The sequence below is a fragment of the Propithecus coquereli genome, unplaced genomic scaffold, assembly GCF_000956105.1.
Source record: "Propithecus coquereli isolate 6110/MARCELLA unplaced genomic scaffold, Pcoq_1.0 Scaffold44, whole genome shotgun sequence".
NCBI classification, from domain to species: Eukaryota; Metazoa; Chordata; class Mammalia; order Primates; family Indriidae; genus Propithecus; species Propithecus coquereli.
Genome location: NW_012150174.1, coordinates 10,277,646 through 10,295,782, shown reverse-complemented (window position 1 = coordinate 10,295,782; position 18,137 = coordinate 10,277,646). Strand labels below are relative to the sequence as shown.

At 42.5% G+C, this 18,137-nt stretch overlaps 1 protein-coding gene across 1 annotated transcript in view; it reads right to left on the bottom strand.

Moving 5' to 3' along the window:
- DENND5A (DENN/MADD domain containing 5A) overlaps positions 1 to 14,355 on the bottom strand; it is a 112,050-nt gene extending 97,695 nt beyond the window's left edge. The window contains exon 1 of the mRNA XM_012654394.1: positions 13,984 to 14,355. Coding sequence (XP_012509848.1) covers positions 13,984 to 14,095 — 112 coding nt within the window. The 5' untranslated portion in view covers positions 14,096 to 14,355. The remainder of the gene's footprint in view (positions 1 to 13,983) is intronic.
- Between the last annotated feature and the right edge of the window lie 3,782 nt (positions 14,356 to 18,137).

The following is an 18,137-nucleotide window of genomic DNA, read 5'->3' as shown; positions in this document are numbered from 1 at the left end:
CCGGCAACAGAGTGAGACTCTGTCTCAAAAAAAAAAAAAAAAAAATTAGGGGGCGTCCTGGCGAGTGCCTGTAGCCCCAGCTACTTGGGAGGCTCACTCAGGAAAATCACTGGAGCCCAGGAGTTTGAGGGTGCAGTGAGCTATGATGACACCACTGTACTCTAGCCAGGGAGACAGAGCGAGACTCTGTCTCAGAAAACAAAACATTTCACATTATCATTCTGTTAAAATATACACACAGGCCGGGCGTGGTGGCTCACACCTATAATTCTAGCATTCTGGATGGCCAAGGCAGGAGAATCACTTGAGGTCAGGAGTCCAAGACCAGCCTCAGCAAGAGTGAGATCCTGTCTCTACTAAAAATAGAAAAATTAGCCAGGTGTGGTGACACATGCCTATAGTCTCAGGTACTCGGGAGGCTGAGGCAGGAGAATCACTTGAGCCCAGGAGTTTGAGATTGCCATGAGCTAGGCTGACTCCACAGCATTATAACCTAGGTAATAGAGTGAGACTCTCTCTCAAAAATAAAAATAAATATATATATACACACACACAATAAAAAAGCTGAAAGAACTGATCTGGGTGATGGTTACATGCTTGGATACACACACACACACACACACATATATATATATATATATACATACACATATATTCAGTTATATACTTAGAATTTATACACTTTACTGTTTAAGTTACCGCAATAAAAATTTTTTTAAGTGAGAGGAACTATATAAAGACATCAAAATGCTTACAGAGCTTAATTCTGGATAAAGGAATTATGAGTGACTTATTTCTATATCCTTCTATAATTTCTAAGTTTCTTATAAGAAATATGTATTTTAAAACTCAATTTTTTTAAGAGATGGTGTCTTGCTATGTTGTCCAGGCTGGACTCAAATTCCTGGGCTCAACTGATTTTACTGCCTCAGTTTCCCGAGTAGCTAGGACTAAAGCAGGAACCACTATTCCTGGCTCAATATTTTATTTTTAAAGAGAGAAAAATACCATTCCTTACATGGATGACTTTCATGTTTTTTCCAACTCCCAGATTTCAAATTATGGTTTCAAATTATGGCTCCCTCACTTTCTAATTGTGTTGCTCTCTTTTGACCCTCAAATTCTAAAATTTATGTATAGGCCCATGGATGTTTTTGCATACATTAAGTGAGTACTAAATTAATCAATGAATAAATCAGAAGGACTGTTTTCGTTTCAGGTCACACCTAGAGCTATGCCCTATACAGTAAATATTGCAAGACATAAACTACAAAGCTAGAAAACAGTATTCTTTCCCTCTTGAACCTCAACAACACACCATTATCTGCTCCTCTCTTAAGGAACGGATACTTTTCTACCTCGTTTCACAGTGCACCTTCCCTTCTCTTCCCAGCACTCAGCACAGAGCCTAATGAGCTAAGGCTCACAGAGGGGGTTGAATGGAGGAAGGCAGGAAGTAGGGTGTTGAATGACTCCTGATGGGCAACCACTGGTGATAGGATCACAAAAATCTCAAGTAGGAAAAAAAAAAATTGGCTGATGAATGGGGTATGAGATATGTTAACTGCCAGCTAATAATTCAATACCTAAATTTAGGCAGTCCAAAATTTGGAACAGTTCTTTCATATTAATAGCTGTCTAGTTGTCTCAGCAGGGACTTACCTGCCCAGTAACTGTGTGTGTGTGTGTGTGTGTGTGTGTGTGTGTGTGTGTGCGTGTGCGTGTGTGTGTGTGTGTGTATTTTCCCACTGATGTAATCCACATCACAAGCTAACCCAAGGTTCCACGACTAGAAAGTGAGGAAGCCATAATCTGAAACCAGAACTGAAAGACTCTAAAGCCAAAACTCTGGAGTTTTTCATTTATTAAGTTACACACTTAAACCTAGATCAAGCCTAAGAATTTGCAGCAGTGTAGGTATATAACATTAAAGTTCTTGCAGTAGCCAAAACCATGGTTCTCAAACTTTTAGTATGCATCGGCTTGCTGGCTTGTTAAAATACAGGTTTCTAAGCCCTACACCCCAAGTTTCTGATTCAGCAGGTAAAAAATGAGGCCTAAAATTTACCTTTCTAACAAATTCTCATATGTTGATACCACTGGTCCAAAGACAACACACTGAAAACCACTGGCCTACAAAGCCTTATTGTGTCTTTCCCACACACTCCCTCTCCTCACCTTTCCAATCTCATCTCCCACCACTTCCCTCACTCACTATCTCCAGCCTCACTAACATCGTGACCCGTTCTTCTAATACAGCAAGCATACTACTAGTTTAAGGCCCTTGCACAGGCTATTGTCTCTGCCTGAAATACTTTTCCGCACGTATACACATAGCCTACTTCTTTGACTCCTTAAAATTGTGCTTCAAATTGTCACCTTCTCAGTAAGGTCTACCCTAACCATCCTATTCAAAAGTACAACATCCATCTCCACCTTGCCCTAATGTTCTTGATCTCATTAACCCTGCTTTACTTTTTCCATAGCCCTTTTTACTTCCTAACATACTATATAAGTTACTTGTTTATTATGTTTATTTTTTTAATGTCTGTCTCCCTCCACTAACTGCTCCATAAAGGAAGTTTCATTCATTGATGTGTCTCAAGTACCTAAAATAGTGATTAGCAAATAACTGGAACAGCTGAATGAGGGAACGAAAAACAAATAAAGAAAACTAATTTTGAGGTCTTCTGGACAATCACTGCTTGTAAGATATTCATTCTCAATTACAAACATACCTTCATTATGTCATTTATCACACTGCATTGCAGACACTGGTTTATATGCTTAACTCCTCAGAAGACTATGAGCCCCTGCAGGATAGCAACTGCGTGTCACACATCTTTGCAAACAAGTGCCCCATTACTAAGTTGGTCTTTCAATAACACAAAGGTAGAGGACTTTAGAGACAGAGAGAACAGGTATCCAATTCTTAATATATGAGCTCAGGCATGTTATTTCTTCCTTATGATTTTTTTTTTTATTATTATTAGAGATAGGGTCTCACCCTTGCTCAGGTTGGTCTCAAACTCCTGAGCTCAAGCGATCCTCCCACCTTGGCCTCCCACAGTGCTAGGATTACAGGCGTGAGCCACCGCACCCCTTATGATTTTCTAAATAACCTTTTCTATAGCTTACTTTATTTTAAGAATACGGTATATAAGACATATAATATACAAAATATGTGTTAATCAACTGTTTATGTTATCAGTAAGGCTTCTGGTCAACAGCAGGCTAATAATAGTTAAGTTTTTGAGAAGTCAAAAGTTATGCATGAGGGTTACAGGTGTTGCCCTTGCTCCTTCCCTGTATTGTGATCAGAAACAAAAAAATTACTTTTAAAGGGAACAAAATTATACATGAATATTTGGTTGTACAGGGATTAGTGCCCCTCATCCCCACATTGTTCAAGGGTCAACTGCATTTGGACATACTGAACCCCAGAGTTTAGCAAAACCGTAAGTCAGTTTAGCAGATGGTATTTCTAAATATTTGCTATATTTCTGCTATGGTTTGAATGTGTCCCCTCTAAAATTCAGGTGTTGCCAAAGTGATAATATTAGAAGGTGAGACCTTTAAAAGATGATTAGGCCATGAGGGCTGTTCCCTTGTTAGTGGGATTAAGGCTCTTTTAAAAGAAGGTTTAAAAGAGGCTAGCTTGCCCTTCTTCCTTCTGCCATGTGAGAACACAGCAAAAACACCCTCGCCAGACCAAATGCCAGCACCTTAATCTTGGACTTCCCACCCCCAGAACTATGAGGAAATAAATTTCTGTTCTTTATAAATTATCCAATCTGTGGTGTTCTGTTATAGCATCACAAATAAACTAAATCAATTTCCAAAGAATATTTTTCCTAACAAGAGATTGTGATCCTGGGTCAACAGAACTGGTTAAATAAATTAAAACAAGATTTAAAAAAAAAAAAAATACAGGTTCATTTGAGCTATTACAAAATTTAATATGTAAATTATAAAATAATCAAAGCATAATACAAAATGCTTTTCCCACTGCCATCATAATTCTAGGTCTGACTCTCGCCCTTCACTTTTTTTTTTTTTTTTTTGAGACAGAGTCTCACTGTGTTCCCCGGGCTAGAGTGCCGTGTCGTCAGCCTAGCTCACAGCAACCTCAAACTCCTGGGCTCAAGCGATCCTACTGCCTCAGCCTCCTGAGGAGCTGGGACTACAGGCATGCGCCACCATGCCCGGCTAATTTTTTCTATATATTTTTAGTTGTCCAATTAATTTCTTTCTAATTTTAGTAGAGACGGGGTCTCGCTCTTGCTCAGGCTGGTTTCGAACTCCTGAGCTCAAACAATCCGCTCGCCTCGGCCTCCCAGAGAGCTAGGATTACAGGCGTGAGCCACCGCGCCCGGCCTGGCCCTTTACTTTTTGAGAATCTGGGGAATAGAAACACAGTTCTTGCTATTCCTCTCTTCTATAGATCTCCCACGTTCTTTACTTAGCATTTAGGAAAGCTATAGAAGTTTGGCTTGCTAAGTTCCAAAAAGTTAAGTACTATGCCTATATTGGAAAAAAACATACGTAAAATTCTTTAAAAATCTGAATAGGCAGCCTTTCCCTTTTCATAATTAATACAACAAATCTTCATCAAGCACCTACTAAATTTATAGCAAACCTATAGCTTCTAGCAAAGCTAAGAAATTTGCCTAGCTGGAACAAGGAGTTTATAATGTAGTTCTATAATATTTACATTTTTATAAAGACCTATGGCTTTTATTAATATAATCAGGAAAAAAATAAAGATTTTTTTTAGTGGTCACTGTCGAATAAAGACACTGGGAAAGATAAGAAAAGAGAAACCTAACTTACTCAAAATAAAATCTCGTTTGCTTCAACAATACAACAATATAGCCCCAAATTAACACCTATCTTCATAACTAGGCTTAAACACTGTTGAAGGGCCATTATTCTATAATAAAACTACAAAAACAAACAAAGGGGCATCAGAGATGATACACCTGAAAAAAGAACCAAGTTCTCTGACATTCCTGGAAAGTAATTCTAATGTATTATAACAAAAATGCATGTAATTTGTTGTCAATTGGATTTATCCACTCATTGTCTTATAATTATGACCTGCGATTATTATTTCTAAATCATTTCCTCCTTTGTATTTATGCCTTTCAAAATCCTGTAAATTTCTTGGTTGTTTTCCATATCCTTTCATTATTAAGACAGCCCTCTCCTAAACTACAATCACAAAAGATGAAACTGCAGGCTACACAGAGGGATTTCTGAGGTTAGCAGATGCAAATCTTTTTTCTTAAAAGAAAACAGACCTCAAGCAAAAAGCATAAAACATCCTGTAACAGCCACACATAAAAAAAAGACAGCTTCTTAGAAATAAAGCCCTAGTAACTATTGGTCTAAGAAAAACATTTCCAGAACTGATAAAGAGTGGGGAGAGAGGAAGAAACAACAACCAGCCTTAACTACAATTCAGAAGACAAGTAACCTGCCTCCTTCCCTGACACAGCATTTCTGCTGCAATGTGGGCTGGGGACTGAACCACAATGAGGCCACAACACACAGCTCTGCTATTCAATGATTAAGCCATTGCTTCAGTTTTCCCACATCTACAATTTAAAGAAAAAACTCATTAATAGTGAGACAGCATTAGCTGGGTATGGTGGCACACACCTGCAGTCCCAACTACTCAGGAGGCTGAGGCAGGAGGATCGCTTGAGCCCAGGAGTTCCAGGCTGCAGTGAGCTGTGATTGGACCACTGCACTTCAGCCTGGGGCAACAGACCACAGACCCTGTCTCTAAAAATTAAAAAAAAAAAAAAAATGTTTTAAATAGTGAGACAACAGACAGACCTGGATGCTAACAGATCTTTCTTTTTTTTTTCCGAGACAGAGTCTCACTCTTTTTGCCCGGGCTAGAGTGAGTGCCGTGGCGTCAGCCTAGCTCACAGCAACCTCACACTCCTGGGCTCAAGCAATCCTTCTGCCTCAGTCTCCCGAGTAGCTGGGACTACAGGCATGCGCCACCATGCCCGGCTAATTTTTTCTATATATTTTTAGTTGTCTGATTAATTTCTTTCTATTTTTAGTAGAGACGGAGTCTCGCTCCTGCTCCGGCTGGTTTCGAACTCCTGAGCTGAAACAATCCGCCCGCCTCGGCCTCCCAGAGTGCTAGGATTACAAGCGTGAGCCACCACGCGCCCGGCCTCTTTTTCTTTCTTTCTTTCTTTTTTTTTTTTTTTTGAGACAGACTCTTGCCTGGGCTAGAGTGCTGCAGCGTCAGCCTAGCTCACAGCAAGCAACCTCAAACTCCTGGGCTCAAGCAATCCTCCTGCCTCAGCCTCCCATCTAACAGATCTTTCTAACTTTCTGGGTGACACTGGACAAAAAAATTTTATTTCAAGTGGGGCTGAAAAAATTAAAAATGCTTTAAAAGTACACTGTAAAACTATAAAGTCATTTACAAATATTAATTACCATCTGTCAAAAGTGGTGGCTAAACTATCTCTGATTTCTATCTCTGACATTTTTTATTCTGTGACCAATATAAACAAATGCACATTCATATTATGTTTTGCCAACTGGGAATAGTTTAAAAATCAAGGAATCCCACACTCACATAGGAATGAAGCTGAATGAGAAGAACTTCCACAGAACTTCTCACTGTTCTGGCTTCTCAGCATTCCATGAAAGCATTTTAAAATAACCCAACTAGTTCAGTCCATAAAGTAGACCACTAAAGGCCTAGCAAAATTTTTACCTGACTTACCCATCACACAATGAACAACAACAACAAAAGTTACTAACTTGATTATCTTTAACAGGAAGGTATGAAATACCAAGCAAATATCCTTAGTATTTGAGAAACACAACCAGAGGTGGGGAACCTGTGACACTGGGGCCACATGTGGCCTTCTAGAGCCTTCAGTGCACGACCTTTTGACTGAATCTAAACTTCACGCAACAGATACCTTCATTAAAAGGATTTGTTATGTAAAATTTGGATTTGGTTGGCTAAGGGGCCACACTTGGGGATCTGGAGGCCCACATGTGTGGTCATCTGTTGCCATCTTATTTCCTGTAGTTATTATATATCTGATCCCCTGGGGGCATACTGAAAACAGTTTGAGATCTGGCACAGACTCTCACTTTCTGCCATGACAGGACCCTGCCATTCATAAGACTCAGCTCAGGGTTCTATAAACTCCAAACTAAAATCATCAATCATAGAACATATGGAACATGGCATCTGACTAATACCTGCCATGCTGAAAAACTTTTTTTTTTCTTTTTTTTTTTTTTGAGACAAAGTCTCACTCTGTTGCCCAGGCTAGCTCACAGCTGAAAAACTTTTAAGAACTAAATCTTATAACCCCAGGACTTTGGGAAGCCAAGGCAGGAGAATCACTTGAGGCCACGAGTTCAAGACCAGCCTGGGCAACACAGCAAGACCCCATCTCTACAAAAATAAGAAAAATTAGCCAGGTGGTGGCACACACCTGTAGTCCCAGCTACTCAGGAGGCTGAGGCAGGAGGATCGCTTGAGCCCAGTGCTCAAAGCTGCAGTGAGCTATGATTGCGCCACTGTACTCCAGCCTAGGCAACAGAGTGAGACCCTATCTCAAAAAAAAAAAAAAAATTAGAAGAAAATAACTAAGGCCAGGCCCTGTGGCTCATGCCTGGAATCCTAGCACTCTGGGAAGCCGATGCGGGAGGATCACTTGAAGTCAGGAGTTCAAGACCAGCCTGAACAAGAGTGAGACCCCATCTCCGCTAAAAACAGAAAAAATTAGGTGGGCGTGGTGGCACAGGCCTGTAGTCCCAGCTTACTCAAGAGGCTGAGGCAGGAGGATCGCCTGAGCCCAGGAATTTGAGGTTGCGGGGGGCTGTGATCACCCTACCATACTTCAACCCGGGCAACAGAATGACACTGCAAAAAAAAAAAAAAAAAAAAAAACTAAATCTAAAAATCTGGCAATAATAGCCTGTGTTTAATCACTGAATTCCACAGGATGTCATCGGCCTCTGAAAGGCAAGCCTTTCTCTCTCTCTCACTGGATCTTATGCCATATTTAGCAGGAACCTAAAATATACAAAGCATAGGTTCCCTCATATGTACCTGGGCTCTTGAGAGACCTCTAAGACCACTTGACAGTAATTCAAATCCAAGGATTCAAACAATAATGGGCATTTAGGAGCTGAGCCAAGCCCAAGTACATCTTCCACCAGAGTTAGCCAAAAAACAAGTTTATAAAGGGATATAGGCTGTAAAAGGGTGTTGCCAAAGGAGGCCTTAGGCAAAAAAAAACTTTATTTTTAATCTAGGAAGGAAGGAAGGGCCGAGCAGAGTTAAGAGAATTTGGTTTAAGCACCAAACACCGTGACACAGGATTTCCTCCTAAGAAGAGAAAAGCAGGGCCCGAACATCATTAAGTAAAATCCACTTATTTGCAGTGTGAACCTCCCTACCTAAAGGAGTCAAGTGGGGTTCTCTTATGTGCTAAGAATATACAGTGTCTCCAAATTTAGCTTGTATTTTAAACTGCCCCGGGCTGCTCTGTAATTGTTTTCTGAGTGTTGGTCTCTTCTCCTAACTTCTTATTTCTTCTACCTTAAAAAAGAAAACACATGACCTAACTTAGGAAATCTCCCCTTACTCTAACAGCCTTGACTTCTGGCAGTATCCACAGATGTCTAAGGTAAGCCATAAGGATTTGAGTTTTGCTGGTTAGGAATCTGGGCTTCAGAGCAGAGATACTTTTATGAAATTATGAGAATCTGCCAAGAATCAAACAGACTGACAGAGAAAGATAAAAACTTAGTTCGTATTGACTGCCAGTTTAAAAATGGTTCATCAAAAATTTTTTTTTTTTTTTTTTTTTTGACACAGAGTCTCATCTCACTCCGTCACCCAGGCTGGAGTGCAGTGGCACCATCATAGGTCACTGCAACCTCAAACTCCTGGGTTCAAGCGATTCTCCTGCCTCAGCCCCCTGAGTAGCTTGGACTGCAGGCACACACCACCACATCCGGCTAATTTTTCTATTTTGGGTAGAGGTCTCACTCTTGCTCAGGCTGGTCTTGAACTCCTAAGCTCAAACAATCCTCCAGCCTCAGCCTCCCAGAGTATTATAGGCATGAGCCACCGCACCCGGCCTCATCAAACTTTTTACAGCCACTTCATCTCTATAGAGGGATAGCCTTTTTTCTTTTAAATAAGATTTTTAGTCTTTAAGGATATGCAAATCAAAACCATGAGATTCCACTTCACACCCACTAGGATAGCTATAATCAAAAACACAGATAATAAGTATTGGTGAGAATGTGGACAAATAGAACCTTCAAACACTGCTGGTGGAAACTGGTGCAGCTGTTTTGGAAAACAGACTGGCAGGCAGTCCCTCAAAAGGTTAAACATAGAGTTAGTTACCATATGACCTAACGATTTCATTCCTAGTTAGCCAAGAGAAATGAAAACATATGCCCACACAAAAATTTGTACACAAATGTTTACAGCGGCATTATTTATGATAACCAAAAAGTAGAAACCACCCAAGTGTCCATCAACTAATGGATAAATAAAATGTTGTATATTCATACCATGGCATATTATTCAGCTGTAAAAAGAAATGGCATACTGAGATATGCTACAACATGGATGAACCTTGAAAACATTACACTAGGTGAAAGAAGCCAGTAACAAGAGACCATATGATTCCACTTATACGAAATGTCCAAAATAAGCAAATCTACAGAAATAGAAAGATTAGTGGTTGCCTAGGATATGGGTTAGGGGATTGGGAGAACATAAGGAGTAATTGCTAATGGGTACAGGTTTTTTGGGAAGAGTGATAAATATATTCTAAAATTGATTGTAATGTGATTTTACAACTCTGTGAATAAACTAAAAATCATTGAATTGTACACCTTAAATAAGTGAACTGTATGGTATGTGAATTATATCTCAAGCGAGTTGTTTGTTTACATATATGAGGGTGCACATATAAGTGATAAAGCAAATGGGTCAAGACGTAAACAGTGAATTTGGCTAAAGGATATATTGGAGTTCTTTGTTCTATTCTTCTATTTTTTGTCATGTTTCTTTAAGTGTAAAATTATATCAAAAGGTAAAGCTAAAAAATAAAAAATAAGACATCCCTAATGATAATCACACACAGTATTCTTTCTTAACATGAAACAGAAACCAGGACTAGAAAAAATTGCCATAATATCTGCTCCCGCCCTTGCCAAACAAGTTTTTTACTTGTTTTTCCCCTACTCATCAGATTACTGAAAATCATGCAAAACATCACTCAAGCAGCAGAAAAGAAGAATGAAATGTGGCAAGGAAGACAAATACTCTCCAACTTTCTCAGGGCCTCAGTTTCCTCATCTGTAAAATGAGAAGGTTGTATAATCTCTAACAGTGCTTTCTTGTTTGACATTCCATAATTTTGAAGTTCCAATTTCACTGGTCAATACAATTAAGGAGAAGTATGATCTGACTAGTCCTCTGCCATTCCTGACCAGTAGAATTTTTTCTCTTCTAAAGGTGACATTAAGAGAACAATTCAGTGTATTCTCAGTGTTCTAAGTAAGGTCATATAGGACGCTGGGCTAGAGATAAGGACAGATGGACAATCTCCCATCTATCCTTATCTCTAGCCCCTTCTCTTAAATTCTTGGCAGGATCCTCTGCCCAGAACCTGGGAAAATTGCAGTAATGGATGAGAGAACCTAAGATACTTATATAGGATACCCAATGCCGCGTGCAGATAAGTTCAGAGGAACTTAGAGATTTCAAGGTAAGAAACAGATCTTAAGCATTCTGGAACCTTAACTCTCAGAGACAGGAAAAATAAACTCAGGAATCCCACCACATGGTAAAGCCTTTCCTTGTGGTCACCTAGCGGTGACCATAAGAAACAAAAAAAATGAAGATCCCCAGGACATTCACCCACGAAAGAGGTAGAATGAGGAACTAAATTCTAGTACCATCTGCATCCCCACTTAGGATGGACAAAAAAAAAAAATGGAAAACATAAATTGAAAGCAATTCTTCCAGATTTGCTCATCTGACAAGCTCAAAAATCTTGTTCTCCTTTCAACACAGAGTACTTCCTCAACCAGAAAAGAAAACACAATTAATTTTCACACCTTCCTCAGTTCCTTGCACAACAAAGAGCAACATGACTTGCCCAAATGCTGAGTCTGCAAGAAAAGGGAAGAGGTGACAGGAAGAGATTCCTATAAAATCCAGTGATCTGAGTATATATTCAACACAGCCAGCTCTGTGCTTATTTGTTGCAGACAGAGGGGAATGAATCTTAATGATTCTCCATAAAACGAGAAAAACACTGAGCATCTTTGATTTGTTTATTTTGGGTTCAAGCTACCTGTGGTATATAACTTAATTTGCTTGCAGAGAACTCCACAGCACCTCCACAGAGACCCTGGGTGCAATTCAATTTCCTGTAGTTCCACTGACTATGACATCATCACTTTGGGAGCTATAAGGCAAACTGAGCAGAGTCTCAGCATGGACCGGAATAGTGTTGTTTGTATTGTTTTGTTTTATTCAAAGATACCCTCTGGGTAGTCCAGATTCCCCTACCAACCCACCGGAAATGAAGTGACAGGGGTGGAGGGGGAGGAATCCTTCAATCAGTGCTTACTCTAACAAAGGCCACCTATTGGATAAACGGTCTTGGAATTCTACGACTGCAACCACGTTTAAAAAGACAGAAAATACCCTCCTTTACACATTTTATATAACTCATCCCTCTTCACTATCCCAATAAACTTCCACCAGGATATAATTTTAGCTTGCAGAAAAGTCAGATAATTAACAGATACATATTAAAAGAGAACGACATTTCTCTTTTAATGAAATGTTGAAAGACTTTTTTTTTTTAATGTTTGAGGGTCTACTTGATGAGATGCTTTTTATTTACATTCTCTTTTTTAAAGATGAGGACCCTGACAGGGTCACAGAGATAGTCAACAGCAGAGCAGGAATGTTTGACCCCCAAACCCATGCTCTCACTAACAGTTAACTTCCCAACCTTCATTCCTAAGCTTTACCACTTGTGAGCCAATTTTTTTTTTTTTTTTGGTAGATCGGCGGTCTTGTACCAGGCTGGTTTCAAACTCCAGACCTCAAGCGATCCTCCCACCTCCACCTCCCAAAGTGCTAGGATTAAAGGCAAAAGCCACCAGGCCCAGTCAACCATTCTATTTTTTAAAACCAAGTCTCTGTACAATTTGACATTCAAAAGCACAGCATAAAAATAAAAACAGTTTATGCCACCTTAAAGCTTCTTTGTGGAGAAAAACTATATTATTTTTATTTTCTCAACATGTTAAGTGTTTTCTAAAGACCTCCAGCCAAGCCAATGAGATGCAGTTTAGTATCATAAGAGGGGTACAGAACCAAGAGTGAGGCAACTAAGTAGCAGAAGCAGGCCCCACTGTCGTTCCTGGGCCTCATTTTCCTCTCTGAGGTCCCTTCCAGTACCAACACCTGGAACTGAATTCCAAAAATTCCACCACAAAGTCACAAACTTAACACATATGAAAAATTAACATCTGTATTGTAAGAATCCTAAGACCTAAAAAAGTGAACTTGAACAACTGTTATGTATCCATAAAAATTAAAAATAGCCTTAAAAAAGTGAACGTGAAACAATAAAGCCACCCCCAACAAAAGACCTAGTATTGTATCACTGCTTCATGATTTGTTTCTCCACCTGCTATTAATTTGAGGAAATCGCATTTTTCTGACCTTCTTAAAGGCATCGATTTGTCATTTTCTAAAATAAAGACAGTCCATTTTTGTCATTTGAAACATGCACATAGTTTTTTTCATAAGAAACACTGGAATTTTTCAGGTGACCAAAAACAAAACAAAAACTGTCCTGTCATCTCTGAAGTAAAATCAGTCAACAGGATCATCACTTTCAAGAAAGAAACTTTACAGTGAACACATCATGTCAGAAAGTAGAAAGGAGCTTCCCTCATCAAAACAGGATGACATAACCTTAAAGTATAACCCAACAAACCTCCACCCACTTGAAACCCACTAACTGGACATTCCAGACAAAAACTTTTTTTCAAAACTGTTGCAATACAAAGGCTCCAATGACGGTGCAGTGGAATTCACAGGGACTTTATAATTTTGACACCCTTCTATTAATATAATGAGAGCCAAATCTGGTCAGGGCCCCATTTTCACTCTAACCACTACTTTCCCTTTGAAAGATGACTTGAGAAGCATCATAACACAACCCAGTCTCTCCAACTAGGATGCTACCCTTTTATTCACAAATGACCCAGGCCTCATAAAGAACATAAATTACTTTTTAAAAAGGCACGGCCCGGGGATACAAGCCCTTTCTATTGCCAAGTGAGTTCCCACCCTTCTTGGTGCCGCCTAAGTTCACTTTATTACTACATGTCCCATCCAGAGGCGCAGAGCTGCAATCTGTAGAAAAACGCAGGAAGCCCAGCCCAAAGCTGGGTTCTAACGGTTTTGAGGAACTAGTATCACAGGCTTCTTGGGAAGAGGCCAGATAAACTCACCAAGTTTTTGTTTTGCTTTTTTTTTTTAAAGTCTGGGTGGAACTTTCACTAGAATGTGGGATGCCTTCTTCCCTCCCTAATGGGTGCTGGAGAACAAGCTTCCCTTTATTTTACACTAAGTCACTCAACCTACACCAAACTGAGAATACACAACCCTTCCCTCTCCCTTGTTGCCGACTACATGCCCACAGCGCAGAGGTCCGAGGGGCCGTTCGGACTCCTCATTGCTCGGAGCCCTCATCCCGTCTCCCTCCTTCAGCCCAACGCCTCCTTCTCCTGCGCCCGCCCTGGGTCCTCCCGACCGACCCTTGCCCGGCTGCCGGGACAAAGCGGGGGCGCGGGGAGGTTTCCTCTGGGGTCCCCGACCGCAGCGGGCGCGGGGAAGCTGCCCCGGGCTCGGCGCGCACTCACCCGACAGCTCGTCCGGCTCCAGCCCGGTGTCAGTGTCCAGCCCGCAGATGACAAAGTAGTCGGCGAAGCGACTGGGCGCCGAGCCCCCTCCGCCACCGCCGCTGCCGCTCATGGCGCTGGGGCCGAGACGGGCCGGGCGGAGCGGCGCGGAACCCCCGCACCCGGGCGCCCGCCCGCCCTCAGGCCGCCCCTCCCGCCGCCGCCGCTACCGCGGCTCGGGCCGCCGCCCCCGGCCCTGGCCCTGGCCCCGCGGCCGCCGCGGCTGCCGTGACGGGGCGGGGGGGCAACGGGCCGCCCCGCACCGCATCCTGGACGCCTTCCCCTCCGCGCCGCTGCCGCTGCCGCCAGCCGAGAGCGCCGCGGTCCGAGCGAACCTAGAGAAGGGCTGAAAGCGCCGGGGAGAGCCCCCACCGCGGCCCCCCTCCTGCCGCGCCTGCGCAGGCGCCATCGGGGAGGGGGCGGGCGCCTGGCGGAAAGGATGACGTGATGCTCTTCGGGCCCGGCGGGCTGCAGCTTCCCAGGCGGTAGCCGCAGCGCGGCCAGCCACTGCTTGGTCGCCTGCAACCGCCACCCCCCTGGGACTGCTTCTCCTTTAAGGAGGGCTGACAAGGTGCAAGAACTGTGTGCGCAGGCTGCAGAGCCGGGACACTGGACCATGCTCTTCCCTCCCAACCCCCACCCACTAGAGGTCCAGAGATCTCCTTAGCGCGGCCCTGTCACAGGGATAGGGTCGCACGACTGAGCTTGGAAGCCCACCTAGTACTATTTGCTGGCTGTCTGCCTGGACCCCAGACAGCGCCTTCTCCCTGCCCCTACTCTTTGGCGTCCGTGCCCAGCCTTTTCCCCAGTAGAGCTAAGGATGCCCCCTCTTTTGGTGGGGGGGTAGATCAGCTTGTTTTATATTTACCCTTATTTTACAGGTGGGGAAACTGAGGCTCAGAGAGAAGCAAGGACTTCCCCAAGGTTACAAAGAGTCTAAGAGATAAAGCCCCAGTCTAGAATCTTGGACTTGTGTTCAGCTCCCCGTTCCCCCGAACCAAACCCAGCCAGGCCTTTTCCCACACTCTCCCCTTTTCCCAATGAAAGCCTCCGGAGGCCCCTGCCATTTGGGAGTTCTCCTTCCTCTTCACTCTGTGAGAATTCTCAGATCCATCCCCAAGCAGATCTTCCTGTGAGAGGGGGGATCTCTCTCACAAGCGCAAGGGAAACTTACCTCCTGGTCGTTATCCTGGGACCTTCTGATTTCATTTCCCACAGAAGCTAGGCAGATGTGTCTTTATTGGAAACTGAAGATCAGAAGCCAAGAAGGCAATTTAGTATAATGGTTACTAGCATGGGCTCTACAAACAATGCTCAGATTTGAATCCTGACTTTATCATTTACTGTGTGACATTCGACAGATTACTTAATCTCTAGATGCCAACAGTTATGATTTTTGTAAAGATTATATAAGATATATGCAAGTATGGGTAAAGCAGTGAAAATATTTCCTGGAATGTAGAAGTCACAAAGTAAATGCTACCGATTATTATTATTGTTCCAGAAAGAGGTGTGCTCAAGGTTAGTTCTGGCAGACTGCCACTAAGGATTGTAGAAGGCAGCTGGCTTCCCCAAGGGCTGAACCTGGGCTCTCTCCTAGGTACTTCTCTCAAGTATTGGTTCCCTTGGGGAGGATGGCCTGCAGGTCACCATCATCGTCACTCAAAACCTGCTCCTCCCTGTATCTAACCTGCCTGAACTGGTGAGAGAAAAATAGAAAGGAGAAAGTAGCTTTAAAAAGCCCATTCAGGGCCAGGCACAGTGGCTCACGCCTGTAATCTCAGCACTTTGGGAGCTCGAAGCATGAGGATCACTTAAGGCCAAGCGTTCAAGACCAGCCTGAGCAATACAGTGAGACTTTATCTCTACAAAAAACAATAAAAATTAGCCAGTGTGGTAGCGCATGTCTGTAGTCTCAGCTGCTCAGGAGGCTGATGCAGGAGGATGGCTTGAGCCCAGGAATTGAAGGCTACAGTGAGCTGTGATCATGCCACTGCACTCCAGCCTGGGTGACAGAGTGAGACCCGGTCTCTTAAAAAAAAAAAAAACCCACAAAAGTATGACTGTATTAATTTGTCCTGGGAAATGTCACTATTCAGAAGGCCAGAATACTCGATTGTAAAGTGATCTCCTTCCCAGTAAGAAATATGTTTGGGGCCGAGCGCGGTGGCTCACGCCTGTAATCCTAGCTCTCTGGGAGGCCGAGGCGGGCAGATTGTTCTGAGCTCAGGAGTTCCAGACCAGCCTGAGCAAGAGCGAGACCCCGTCTCTACCAAAAAAAAATAGAAAGAAATTAATTGGACAGCTAAAAATATATATAGGAAAAATTAGCCGGGCATGGTGCCTGTAGTCCCAGCTACTCGGGAGGCTGAGGCAGTAGGATTGCTTGAGCCCAGGAGTTTGAGGTTGCTGTGAGCTAGGATGACGCCACGGCACTCGCCCCAGGCAAGAGAGTGAGACTCTGTCTCAAAAAAAAAAAGAAATATGTTTGGCAGAGTAATTGCTTCTTAGAGAGTCAGAGAAAATATAGAACTGGATGCTCTTAAGATTTCATGTTCAGGCCAAGTGCAGTGGCTCATACCTGTAATCCCAACACTTTGGGAGGCTGAGGCAGGTGCATTGCCTAAGGCCAGGAATTTGAGACCAGCCTGGGCAATATGCCAAGATCCTGTCTCTACAAAAAAATTAGAAATTAGCCAGGTATGGTGGCACCCACCTGTCTGTAGTCCGAGCTGCTCGGGAGGCTGATGCTTACTGCTGCATGATCATGCCACTGCACTGCAGCCTGTGTGACAGAGTAAGACCCTGTCTCTGAAAAAAAAAAAAAAAAGATTTAATGTTTAAATCTCCACTCCCACTCCTACGAGTAGCTAAGTAAGCTGAGGCACATCAGTTACCCTCTCTGAAATAAGAATCGTCATTCTGACCCACATAGGATTGCACCGAAGATTCACAAGTTAATAAAAATTAATGAAAAATGAATTTTAAATATCTGGAACATAATATACTCTTAAAAAGTAGCAACCTTGGTCACCCACTTCAGCATGAAGAACATGAGAGAGCAAGAGGACATCTGAGGGAAAAGGGTGTGAAGCAGAGTGCACCTGGCGTATTTATGGAATAGTAAGGAGGTTAGGGGGGCTGGAAGGCATCAGGGTTGGGAGGAGTGGTAGAAAATGGTGGAAGGTGTGGTGGAGTTGGCTGGCAGTTCACCAAAAAAATCATGTTGCCCCTTCCGTAGTGTGTGGAGCTGCTTGGTCAGGGACATTTGCCAGCCCTACTTGTGTCCAGATGTGGCCACATAACTAGTTCTCACCAATGGAATGTGTGTAGGAATTTATGTATGTCACTGCTAGGTCAGGCATTTAAGAAGCAAATTAGGCTTCTCCTTTCTTTCTTTTTTGCCTTCCACCAGCTAGAAGTAGAAGATTCTGAGGTTCTAAGTAATGGCAAAACAGAAGACAGAAGGATCCTGGATCAAGCACATGGAGGAAAGGCTCCTGCTGACCAAGAATACCCACACTGGACTGTTTTGTGAACAAAAAATAAATTTCAGTTGTGTTAAGCCACTGGTACTGTGGGGTTTATTTGTTACGGCAGCTACCATTATCATCACCAAGGTAGAAGATATTAGGGGTGGGAGGATAGATCATGGAGAGCCTTGTAGGCACACTGTAAAAATTTTACCTTTGTCTCTGAGTAAAATGAAAAAAATCACTGGAGAGTTTTGAACAAAGGAGTGGCACAATCTGACTTATATTAAAAGGAAACTCAAGGCACCATTTTAGTTATATATATTAACTCGGCCTGGAACTTGCCCCTGAACTCCAGATTTGTATATCCAACTGACTTCTTCTTACCTCAGTTTGGAGGTCTAAGAGGCATCTCAAAGTTACCATGTTCCAAATTAATTTTCTGATTTCCCTCACATAATACTGCACCTTCCATATTCTTTCCCATCTCAATGAATGACAATTCCATTCTTTCAAATTATGTGAAAAAACTTCGACTCATTTTTTGTTTGTCTCTCTCTCTATCCACACACACGCAAGCACACATATACAGTCCACATCATATACTTTAGAAAATTCTATTAGTTCTGAAAATTTAAAAAG